This window comes from Macadamia integrifolia, chromosome 4, assembly GCF_013358625.1.
Source record: "Macadamia integrifolia cultivar HAES 741 chromosome 4, SCU_Mint_v3, whole genome shotgun sequence".
Lineage (NCBI taxonomy): Eukaryota > Viridiplantae > Streptophyta > Magnoliopsida > Proteales > Proteaceae > Macadamia > Macadamia integrifolia.
The window spans coordinates 28,885,259-28,898,461 of record NC_056560.1 but is presented as its reverse complement, the minus strand read 5'-3'; the positions used below and the strand labels follow the sequence as shown (position 1 = coordinate 28,898,461).

Genomic DNA, 13,203 nt, shown 5'->3' with positions numbered 1-13,203 from the left:
GTTGACAAAAAAATCAGGTCGATCGGAGTTTGTGATATATAGATATATATATATATATATATAAAGAGAGAGAGAGAGATATGATCAATGTAAGTAAACATTATGTTTAACAAGCCAAGTCTCACAAAACGTCAAAAAAAAAAAAAAAGTATTTTAAACGTATTTAGATCGAGAATACTTGTCGTTTGCCTTTTTTCCAGTATCTTTCAGAAACATATGGTAAAATGCCTTTTCAACTACAAAAAAAAAAAAAAAAAAAAAAAAAAAAAAAAAAAAAAAAGGTGTGTTTTCTGCTAATACACAAGGCTGATACTGATTCGATCAGCCTGGATCGGACAAAAATACCACTGGTTCAATTTAAAAACACTTTTTAAAACTATTTTACCCTCCATCCATACTAATCCACGGATAGAGTATCGGCCAACAACCGAGATCAGTCAAGGCCGATACCGATTCCTCCCCCCATCCTCCCATCTCCCGATGCATTATTCAAAAAAAAAAAAAAAAAATCTAAGGAACAAAAACTTATATAGTGTTATGGAAATTTTAGATTAAAAAACCATTGGAACTATCACTAATAATAAGAAGAAAACTGAAGTTTCTTGAAATTCTTTGAATGGATTCAACTGGAACTGTATGAACCATGAGGTTCGCCGCCTCTTCTTCATTCCTCTGGTTTGCTGCTGCAACTATGTCTTCTTCCCGCGCATCTGTAAGTACTCTGTTTATGAAAGAAATCAAAAAGCTTTTCTTTGTTTATCGAAAGATCAATGGCGGAATCACTGCATTACTCTGACTGTGTATCCATTATATTTGTTAACAGTTTCGAGGAGGTCGAGGTTTATGGCGGCGAGGGTTTTCGGATCGGTCGAATGAAAACACAGAGCCGTTCGTGAGCGGGGATTCACATTTCAGGTCCGTGAGGGACGCGAATTACGGGTTCCGGCAGGGACGGAGAGGTAGTTTTGGTAGCCGTGGTGGGTTTCCGCTGCAAAATTTCCGTTCACGGCCGCCTGTTGGCCAACCGCCTCCTCCTCGTACCCGGGGACCGAAACCATTGGATTACAGAAATTGGGAATACGCTTTAGAAAGACCACCCCCTCACTGTGGTATTGCTTTTCGCTCAAATTTTATGCTCTAGTGAGTTCATTGGAATTTAAACATTGTTTTTTCTTTTACAAAATTTAACGGTTACAATTCGTAAGTTTCTCTGGATGCAAAAGTTTGAAGAATTTAGTTTAGTATCCGAATCACTGGTTGAAACAATTTGGATTGCAATTTAGTTTCATATTCTTATTTCAACAGGAACTGTAGCTATCGTAATTGTTTTACATTTTCCATTTTTTTTCCCTTCAAGAGCTGCAAAAATTTGCTACATTGTCGTGATTTACAGAGCTATTCACTGTCCTGTCATACAATATACTTGCTGACTACCTGGCCATGAACCATCGCCGGGAGCTTTACTTTCACATACCGACACATATCTTAGACTGGCAGCGGCGAGTTAGAAACATATTATTCGAGCTTCGACTGTGGTCACCTGACATCATGTGTTTTCAGGTAAGGATTAACGGATTACATTGTTCTGGATTATCATGTTTAATTGAAGCAAATGATGCCGCCACTTCTTTCTCCATGGTTATACTGAATTTTCTATCGTATTTCTCTTTGTCCCTTTGAGTATCTGCTTGAGCTTCCTCACTGTCCCAGCAATATGTAAACTAACTCCGTCATTACCTCATAAAATCTTCTAAACAGTTGGATGACACCATGCAAATATGCTTTAATTTTTTTTTTTTTGAAGGTTTTAATTTTAATGATTTTACTGCCAGTCGAAATTTTTTTCTGTATAGAACTATTGCTGGAACTGCAGATAATACCTGCTTATTGCTGCCACATGAATATGAAGAATTACTTACAAAAAGACTCATGAGCTTGGAGCCAACCTCTTGTGTTAGGTTCCACTTGTCTGTCCCTTTTCCAAATTGAAAGTTCGATGCCATTCAGTTCTTCTAGTAACACATTTTTTAAGGGAACAATCAACTACATTACCATGCTGGTTTGCACAGATTATTCTCTGAGAGAAATTTTTAATGAAGTAGTGAAGCTGTTGATGCTTCATCCAAACTGTTAAGTTATGTACCACGATAGGGTGAGTGTTCCTATTGTGGCTTCCTTTTTATTTATTTTTTTGTCTTTAATTATTAGTAGGAGTTTGGAGGAATAAGTTGTCAGTTTCCTAGACTAAGTAAGTTTCCCTTTTAGACCAGGTTTAGTTTCCTATTCAGATTACAATTGTATTTACAAGTTTATAAATAGAGACAACCCATGATAAATCTCGACAGTCTCAGACCGAGTCTATTGTTGATTTGTGGGTTCAACAACTTCTGCATCATCTCTCTTTCTCTCTCTCTGTTCTCGTCTTCTTCCTTGGTCTTGGTTGGTTAGGCTTAATTTTATTATATGGTATTAGAGCCATGATGAAGAAGAAGACGAAGAAAAAAATATTAGGGTGCCATTTGTTTGATTACTGCTGAAAAATAATCCAATTCAAATACCTGCTATCATTTGTTGGTTTTGTTGTTCATTCGTTCGTTTGACTTGGTATACTCCCTTCTTGCATTACATTAGTACCCTGTGAAACTTCAAAGTTCTGAAGTTTGAAGATGATGGCATTTGCCATTGTTACCGCCTTCAATGGGTCTTAATCGAGCAGATTAGTTATCTTATATTTCACAGTTCCTAGGGTTGCTTTACTGCTGATTTATATACTGGTTTCCTCCTTTGGTCTTTACTGCTGATTTATATACTGGTTTCCTCCTTTGGTTCTGTTGTGGATTGATATACCATGGTTCACACGAGATTTCTGGAATCGATTGCTAAAGAGTCAATTTCTGGTTCACACTGTATTTGCTGGTTTTGTGGAGTCAATTACTTCGAGAATCTGATGGAGTCGATGGCCTTTGTGCTGATTAATTCCTCTTCGAATTACTGATTTTCTGAATTCTGTTGGAGTCGTGGAGTCGATTGATTCGATTGAAAGAATCCATCTTGAGCTGGTCTTTCCCCTTGGTTACTGCCGCTTCCTCCCCTGGTTTAGTAAGGAAGAAGAACTTCTTCCCTTCTCTCATAATGGTTGCTGTGAGTATTGGCTTTGTGAGGTAGAAGATATCCTCATGTTACCTCTTACAATTTTCCCCTTTTTATTATTTGAGTTTCGATTATTACCCCTCCCGTTACCATTAAGTCCCATTAATTTGATTTCCTTTCTAATTTAGGGCTGTACATTACTCCCATTACTTGGTTTTCTTATTTTATTTCTTTGAATTTCAATAATGCCCCTCTCTCTGTCTCTAATGCTTTCATCTTCATTAATTAACCTTCTTTCCTAGTTTGTCCTCATACAATAAATTGTAATTCCCTCTGTGTCCCATTACTTCCTTATTTACCAATGGCCCCTTGAAAAATTCTGGTTCTTTACCAGATTACTCGTTACCTAACACGTACCTCTTTGGACATTCTAATTAGTTTCAGTTCTACTATTAACCCTTGCTATTGCCTATTGTATACTTGGATTGGTCCATACAAAACCCGATTGGGTATTTTGGCCCGGATTTTGCATCAATTGGTGATTGCATGAAGTATTTATAGAATTGCCATTGAGATTGTATGTTGCCATATTATTGCTTTGGTGGGCTCAAGTTCACATCAATGCTGACGTAGTGGTTGGAGATTATTTGTTCAGATTTGCTACCTTGAGGGGGATATTGGCAATTATTGTGAAGCTTTTGGTTATGGGATTATTTGTGATGCTCAATTATTGAAAATTATTTGTTTTTCATATATCCATGTAGCCGACCCCATTAAGTTGGGATAAGGCTGAGTTTGTTATTGTTGTTATACTTGTCCATGTGTATTGCTACAACTGAGACAGAGATTGAAGATTATTATCTGCTCAGCTCAAGGCATCAGTGATTGGAGTTATTATCTGCTCAAGATTATTTTAGTTGAAGATTTATTACTATCTATCTACTCATGTCCTCAGCAACAGTTTAATCTCTTGAAGATGATAATATTCAACACATTGCAACCTATCTAATCTACAACAACCTTATGTTGTCTGGTTCACAACAATATGATAGTGTCTAGTCCCCAACAACCTGATGTTGCTAGTTGGTTTGCAGTAACCTATACTGCCTATTTATTGGTGGAATTTTATCTGAGACCTCTATTTGGGGCTCATAAGTCCATCCATATTTGCACTTTTATATGTCTTCATTGTGAAGCTTATTACCTACTACTTGCCTTCTTCTGGAAAGAGTTTTTTGATGTAGCTGTTGAATGTTGCACCTTTAATTGTCTTCTTTTTTAGGATGACTATTTACTACCTGCTTTCCCTGAGAAGAGCCTTTGATGTTAATGTTGCTGATATGATATTTTGGATTGCGGATTGGTGTTCTCCACCGCCTTTTTTGTTTGTTGTTGATGGTTATGTTGGATTTATTCGACACACAATATTTATCTACTATTGCTACTGATGTTTGATCTTCTTGAGCTGATATTGCTACCTGAATAAGGTTCTCTCCATGGGATCACTGGTGTCTATAACTACTATTTGAGATTGATGTTTCTCTTAATATATGTTCTTGTTGTTCCATGTTGGAGCCCTTGATGTGTGTGCTTCAGCTTGAGGGGGTGTGTTAAGATATGTACCACAATAGGGGGAGTGTCCATAATCCCTATCTTGGTTTCGTTTATTGCTTTATGTCTTTAATTGTTGTTAGGAGTTGGGAGGAATAAGTTGTTGATTTCCTCGACTAAGTAAGTTTCCTTTTTAAACTAGGTTTAGTTTCTTATTCAGATTACAATAGTATTTACAAATTTATAAGTTAAGGCACCACCCACAACAGATCTCTACAGTCTGAGTTTGAGTTTATTGTGAGTTCAGCAACCTCTCTCTCTCTCTCTCTCTCGATTCTCTTCTTCTTCCTTGTTCTTGGTTTGTTAGGCTCAATTTTGTTACACAATTAATGCCTAGGTATCGTCAAGTGCAAGAGATAGTAAAACAAATTGCTACAGAATTTTTGTAACCTCAATGCTGTTCCATTGTAGGCTCTTTGTACAACAGGAAGGAAAACAACCTAGCTGTAATCCTGATTCAAGAAATTACCTAAGAATCAATCAAGAACCTTGTAGAAGACATTCCTACACCAAGCAGCCATCCTAATTTCAACCATCACCTTAAATGATCATCCCCTTGCTATACCTCCACATCCATTCTTTTAATTTCCTCTGTTAGAAGGCTGTCGTGAGAAGAGAAGGAAGGAGATGTCCTGCGGATTGTGCAGGCTCCTCCCTTGGTGTTATCCTAGTCTGACTAGGAGAGTCCTAGTTTGGCTAGGGCTAAAGTTATGTCAGGAGTTAGCTTTCCTAGTCTAACTAGTAGAGTCCTTAATGCAGGAGTAGATTACAAGTAACTAACTCCGTAGTTTATAACCCCAAACAATACAAATAGGAGTAAGAAACAAAGAAATAATACCATCAAATAAATCTCCAAGGATACAATACCCATATAAAAGCAAAATCAGCCCAAAACCTAACCTGATAGGAGAGAGAAAGACCTGTTATAGAGCTGGAGAGAGAGAGAGGTGCGGCCAGGGCTGTAGGAGTCCGATTGAGTTGCACTCTTCGGCGTAGATAGTCCCTAGGGACTGTACAAAAACACTAAAATTGAGAGGATTCTGACGATTGGTTGTGAAGTTACAAGCTTTCTTGATTTTCTGACCTAGGAGAGAAAACTAAGAAGAACCTTCAAGAACAACAATTGAATGCTTCCAACAGTGACTAGGTTAGGATCGTGGGACCCTTATGAGGCCTGGAATACCCTGATTGAATACCTGGCTGAACAGAGTACAGAAGAGAGAAAGAGAGGAGATCGATTTCTCTCCTATTCCCACTAGGATTGCTGATCGGTTCAGATTTCTGGAGACTTTCAAAATCTGAACTATACCTCTTGAATGTTACAACAAATAAAAAAAAAAAGAATAAAACAAATGAGGGGTTGAGAAGGGTGAAAGAGAATAAAGGAAGTGGCTATCTCAGCCTGGGCTTCTCACCCACAGCTATCTCAGCTGCTCTAAGTATTTAGTTGCAAACTTTTTTTCATAAATGCAAAATTTATTTCATTCAAATCTCCCCAATAATGGGACATATGCCTCTCTATTTACAGAGGGAAAGTTTACAATCATACTAATACTAGGAGCTAGTTTCCCAATAGGACTAGACACTCTTACTACAACTAGGAGCTAGTTTCCCAATAGGACTAGACACTCCTACTACAATTAGGAATTCAAAATAGGACTAGGACTTGACTTTATGACTCTAACATGGAGTAGGACTAACTAACTAATAGTCCATATAGGACTTTACAACCAACTAATTGCCTAATGGGCCTTTATTGAATTAAATAGCAACTAATTAAACTAATGAATAAAACCCCGTTTTCCTATCTTCTACCCATATTTTAGACCCATTAAAGTGGCACATTTCAAAGAAAACCTATAGGATCAAAGGCCCAACACATACATAACACAACCTAAGGCTTATTTGTAATAAAATAAGTCCAAGTGACTTATCTACATCAACTCGCCCTCTCTTAGAAAAAATTTGTCCTCGAATTTTGTAAAGTGTGAGGGTGATTATATCATGGTGCACGTCCCTCTTCAAGCCATAGAAAAATTCAGGTAGCTCTTTAATAATAAAGATGTAGTCTAGAATGTGAGGAGTTCGATCTTCAAGATACTTTAATAGGATGACGAACTCCACATGCTCAACTTCAACATCTTTGGATGTATCCATAGGGTCATCTACATATGCACCTTTGATCTCTTCTAACTTCAATGCAACATAAAGCTCTTATGGTTCATCTATCTGGTGGTTCCTAATCGGTTCCATTGATGGTTCAAACACAACTTCATTCTTGAACTCCTTAGGATCTTCCTCTTGGCTGTTTACAATCATCACAGTTGTTGTAGTGTCAAGTTCCTCAGTCTCAACTTCATTGTCCATTGTGGTAACCTTGTTGCTTTCGACTTCTCCCACATGAGTCTCATTAATGGGAACATCAATGACTAGTTTTTCCTCAACAATAGGAATGGCTGGAAAAATTTTAACACTAACCTCAACTTTTGATGTTGGTTCACTGGTCAGAGGTGTCTTCTCTTGTTGCTCTTTTGCAATAGAGGCCGATGATTCCTTCATGCTATTGTCAAGTGTGGGTGGCTTTTGGACATCTGGTGGAAGGAAGTACATGTTTCGTTTATGCTCAGATAGGTACATGCCTGCCAACTCATACTACATCTCTTCCCACGTTCTAAGTTTACATTCTTGAGCTTGAAGTTGCCTTTCACGGACTCTCCATTGCATTCGTACAAAATCATTCATCTGGGAACACGCATATTGGCGATTTTGTGTCTCTGTTAAGTTGTAGTTGTCAAAGTACATGTCCAATTCATTCATCCATTCAAGGAATTCCCCATGAAAATAATGTAGCTGATCATTAGATTGGGCAGCAGTAGATGTATTCTGATGGGAATCCTATGGAGGGAAGAGTCTTCTTTGGAAATATACAGGGAGATATTGTGTCACTAACTTTTACTTCATCTCTTCCCAAGTCCTAGGCTCATGTCCTTGAACTCGGAGTCGCTTTTCATGGACTCTCCACCAATCTCTAGCATGACCAATCAGCCGAAAATAAACAACTTGAAGCTTTTATATCTCTGTTAAGTTATAATAGTCAAAATATTCCTCTAGAGAATCTAACCAATAAAGGATGTAGAATGTATCCCTTTGTCCAGTGAAGTAACGAACTGATGGAACCATCTTCGGTTAGGCCCTGATAGATTGTTTGGAGCTTTCTTCAACCGTACCTCTGATGCCACTTAATGCAGGAGTAGATTGCAAGTAACTAACTCCGCAGTTTATAATCCCAAACAATACAACTAGGAGTAAGAAACGAAGAAATAATACCATCAAATAAATCCCCAAGGATACAATACCCATATAGGAGCAAAACTAGCCCAAAACCTAACCCGATAGGAGAGAGAAAGACCTGTTATAGAGCTGGAGAGAGAGAGGTGCGGCCAGGGCTGTAGGAGTCCGATTGAGTTGTATTCTTGGGCTTAGATAGTCCCTAGGGAGGGTACAAAAACCCCCAAAGTTGAGAGGATTCTGACGACTAGTTGTGAAGTTACAAGCTTTCTTGATTTTCTGACGTCGGAGAGAAAACTGAGAAGAACCTTCAAGAACATCAGCTGAATGCTTCCAACAGTGACTAGGTAAGGATCGTGGGACCCTTATGAGGCTTGGAATACCCTGATTGAATACCTGGCTGAACAGAGTACAGAAGAGAGAGAGAGGAGATCAATCTCTCTCCTATTCCCACTAGGATTGCTGATCGGTTCTGATTTTTGGAGACTTTTATCAAAATCTGAACTATACCTCTTGAATGTTACAGCAAATAAAAAAAAAAAGAAGAATAAAACAAATGGGGGGTTGAGAAGGGTGAAAGAGAATAAAGGAAGTGGCTATCTCAGCCTGGGCTTCTCACCCACAGCTATCTCAACTGCTCTAAGCATTTAGTTGCAAACTTTCTTTCATAAATGCAAACTTTATTTCTTTCAAATCTCCCCAATAATGGGACATATGCCTCTCTATTTATAGAGGGGGAGTTTACAATCATACTAATACTAGGAGCTAGTTTCCCAATAGGACTAGACACTCCTAATACAACTAGGATCTAGTTTCCCAATAGGACTAGACACTCCTACCACAATTAGGAATTCAAAATAGGACTAGGACTTGACTTTATGACTCCAACATAGAGTAGGACTAACTAACTAATAGTCCATATAGGACTTTACAACCAACTAATGGCCTAATGGGCCTTTATTGAATTAAATATAATGGGCATTTATTGAATTAAATAGCAACTAATTAAACTAATGAATAAAATCCCCTTTTCCTACCTTCTACCCATATTTTAGGCCCATTAAAGTGGTCCATTTCAAAGAAAACCCGTGGGATCAAAGGCCCAACACATACATAACACAACCCAAAGCTTATTTGCAATAAAATAAGCCCAAGTGACTTATCTACATCAGTCCTAGTTCAGTTAGGACTGATTAAGTTAGTCAGTTTCCTAATATGTTTTGGTATTTCTAGTTCTACTGGGACTTGTGGTAAGCTGATTAAGTTGCTAAATAATGAATAGAGGAAGGCAGCCCCAAATCAATTGATTGGGACTCCCTTGTAAGAAATCACAGGACTCACTCTCTCTCTCTCTCTCTCTCTATATATATATATATATATGTATTTCTCCTCCATCAGATTTTGCATTTCATCTTATTGCTGTTAACTCTATACCCTAGCGTTCCCTAAATATCTTTCTAAGTTCTTGAACCTTTGCTTCACTTAACAATTAAAACCCTTCACCTCATTGTTGGCTTCTTTTCTACTTCGTTTTTTGCCCCTTTGGGGAGGGATGGGGATTGTCTCCGTAGTTAGTTAGTTTGCGCATACAAATCCAATTTAAACCTGAAGATGGCTGGTTGCCTAAATACATTGCGTTATTTGGCTTCCTTTGGTTTCTTCCCAAATAATCAGTTTTATGTATTTTTATTGTGGTTATTCTTATTTTCTAACTTAGTTTTTGTGCACATGATGGTTTTGTTTATTAATACACCCAGATATCTCCCACAAGAATCTTTACCATGTCTATATGTCATGATTTTTCTTCATGTGATCTAAAATTTACATCCGACATCTTGTTATCTTCCACCTTTCAGGAAGTTGATAGATTTCAGGACTTAGAGGAGGCTCTAAAACACCAAGGATATGATGGCATTTGGAAGGTAAGTTTTGATGGAAAATATTATCCTCTCAATTTTTTTATTTTTTCATTTTTTTTTAACAAAGAGCGAAAGAAATTGGATATAGTCAATGCATGGTTGCAAAATCTACTTTGTTCGTTATTATAGTAAGTGGATCCCTGATGCATGGTTGTACAACCCATATTGTTTGTTATTATTGTAAGCAGGTCCCCAAGTGTCCCTTCACGGCCTGGGGCAGGACGAACTCTCTCACTTCTTCTGTTTCACTACTTCTTGGGTTTATCTATAAGTTCCTCAACTAGGCTGAGAGTTTGGACCTTGTTGGAAGTTTTTAAAGTATGTCATGAGACATCTAGTGATCAAGGTTTTACATTTTAGGTCGTGGATGATACAATCATTATTTGTCATCAGTTCTTCAATAAATATAGTTTTTACCTCCAAAAAATATCCCTGCTTTATTTGGCTGACTTCTTTATCCTCTAACCTTATAGGAAATGCTTTGAAAAAGTTACCAATTTTTTAAATGTCAGCTTCTGGAAACTGGTGAGCTGGAGCAGCATGAATGTGATTGCTGGCTTGGGTAGATATATTGGAGCGTGAGGTTGAAGAGTCCTACATCCATTGCATGTTGGACCTAGTCTTTAGGAAATTCACTGAGAAATTGCAGCCTTAGACAAATAGCAAATAGAAAAACTGTGCATTCCTCAATGTTAGGATAACCCTCATTTAAATTCTCTTTCACAAACTTACATGTTACAATCTATCGGTTTTCATTGTTTTGGTGGGAGTAATTAAGAAAATCGGGCTAATTCAGAGAAATGTTCTTCTGGAACTGTGCGACACTGAAAAGGGATCTAATCACTGATTCGAATAATATTTGTAGACTCATAAATGTTGGTGGCCTTGCACTACGAGCATTAAGGAGAGAAATGTAGCATTGACTTCCCCCCTCCCCCCAGGCATTATGAGAAGAACAACCATAAAACCAACCAAAATAGTGTAACAAACTCAGACTAGAAGAGGACAAGACATAACCAGCCAGATATCAAGTTCGGTAAAAAGTATCCCTTAGGGCCGATCAGCAAACAGACCAGTAGGGTCCAAACAGAGGCTGATAATTATCTCTTACAGTCTAATCAACTTTAAAACATCACAGAGAATGGGCAGAAATCAGAGAAGGCCAGTAATCTCTATCGATGTCAGTAGTTGGGTGAAAATCCCACTAAAAGACAAGAAAAGGGAGACTTTGAATATCTCAGCAACCAAGGCACAGAAAGGGCTCAGATGTGGATTGAGTTACTCCCTAGGTGAGGGGAACCTTAGGTTAAAAGATCAGCGAAAACTAGCGGCTGGGCTGACCTGGGCAGAACTAGAAAATTGTGCCGATCGATCCCTATTTCTCTGGACAGAATTGAGGAAGGAAAGTAGATGAATACCTGTAACTGTAGACCAGCACTTTAGCACCTTGAATACTATAGAAGAGAAAAGGAAAATAGGTTGAAGGAACCACTTGGGCTTCACACCGCAAAGAGTCACCGGATCACACACCAGTCCACCACTTTGATCAACACAAAGCCAACTCACAGAGGAGAAACGCAGCAGCATAATTTCTTGTTCATAAAAATCGTGGGGCTTAATGGGAGCTCTCATCTTTATTTATAACTTTGATGGGATGGTTACAAAACTAGAAACTCTCATAGTTACTAAAAACTGAAATAGGAAACTTGTAAAATAGCAAGTCTTCTAGTTACTAAAACCGAAAATAGAAACTAAATTAGCAGCTACTGAAAATAGAAACTACTAAATACTGAAATAGAAACTAGATCCCATCAAAGCAAACAAAATCCCTAGCTGTCCTTGCCCTGGCCGACTCCCCTCTTCCTCCTCCTTTTGTATGTCTTTAATGCTGCATCACAGGCATTATGAGAAAATTTGTATAACTTTACATAGCTAAAATGAGAAACGAAAGGAACCGTATCGAGACTATGGAACCTGATGGTTTTCTGCTCAAGTGTGGTCAGTTGATGGAATTTCTCAATTTGCTGAGAGAATACAAAAAGTGATACTACTGATGGGTTTCGTACTGAGGTCAGAGCTTGTAATTTTGTTTATCATTAGATTTCTGGCGTGACTTGTGGACCTGCTATTTGAAGAGACAGCCCTTTCTGTTCTACATCAATAATCTCACTACATAGAGAGGCGTGTCTCGTGTTGATGAGACTGATGATCAGGTTGGACAATATGTTGATATTCTCACCAGAAATGGTGTCTCAAAACAGGATTTATTGTGTCTTCTCTATGCTGCCAGTGTACTAGTTTGTTTGCTGTCTTTTTTCTTCTTTTTTTTTTTGGTTGTCTTCAGTTTTTTCTTGTCAGTGGTTCTTGTGTCAATGTTTTATCTGATGAGGATCCAGATTCCAAGGACTGAAATCGGATCGCTTAGGACCCACAATAATGATCAAATAACTCAACCCAAAAATTGAATGGCAGAATTGTAAATAGGGCTTCAACTAGATGGCAAAACTGTAATTAAACTCAAGTATAATGGTTGAAGGGTATTCTTGTAATTTCAGAAATAAGCAGGGCCTTAGAAATAATTATTTGGTGGCTGGGTAGTTCTAGAACTAAAAACTTTAATATAAGGGCTTATTCTGAATTTTTAAACAAAGGGAGTATAACCTGAAATAAAGTCTAGCCAGTAATTTAAAAAACTGATCTTCTTCTTCTCCACGATAAACTGAACCAGTGCTAAGAGAGGAGGGCAGGCGGTAGAACAAGAAGGATTTGGACAGAAAATCTCGACCTCAGGTTTCCGGGAATGGATCGCAGCAGCAAGAGGAGTGTAGACCCAAGTTCGACAAGCCTCAAAAGCTCCTAATCAGACCTGTAGTGAAACCTGCAACTGAATCTGGCGGAAGCTAGGGTTCAGTCTGTTTGTTGTTCTGATTTCTCACCATAGAAGATACGTAAGATCAGAAACTCCAAGGGGTAAGTCGCCTAGGTATAGGCTACCTTCGACCCAAATCCTAGAGTCAATCGATTGGAGACAAAGCTGCAGTGACGCCTCCTTTCAGATATGGTAATGTCGCCCAGAACAGGGAAAGAGAAGAAAAACCAGAAATTTAAAAAGAAGGAGAAGAAATAAAGGGGAAGCAAAAGAATGGAAGAGAAGAGATGGGAAAATTTCAGAGAAAGAAGAAGGGGGAATCGGCAGCCATGGTTTCAAAACCAAAAACTCTCAATCAAATTTCTATTATTCAAAATCTAAAACTGAACTTCTCCATCGTTTACATGTCCAATATAAAGGAAAAAA

At 38.1% G+C, this 13,203-nt stretch overlaps 1 protein-coding gene across 3 annotated transcripts in view; it reads left to right on the top strand.

The window, feature by feature from the left end:
* Positions 1-548: 548 nt before the first annotated feature.
* The window catches only part of LOC122076131 (carbon catabolite repressor protein 4 homolog 6-like), a 68,105-nt gene continuing 55,450 nt past the window's right edge, over positions 549-13,203 (top strand). For all 3 annotated transcript variants that reach the window (XM_042641427.1, XM_042641425.1, XM_042641424.1), the window contains exons 1-4: positions 549-712; positions 824-1,109; positions 1,394-1,560; positions 9,846-9,911. In XM_042641427.1, the coding sequence (XP_042497361.1) occupies positions 644-712; positions 824-1,109; positions 1,394-1,560; positions 9,846-9,911 (588 nt within the window). In that variant the 5' untranslated portion in view covers positions 549-643. The remainder of the gene's footprint in view (positions 713-823; positions 1,110-1,393; positions 1,561-9,845; positions 9,912-13,203) is intronic.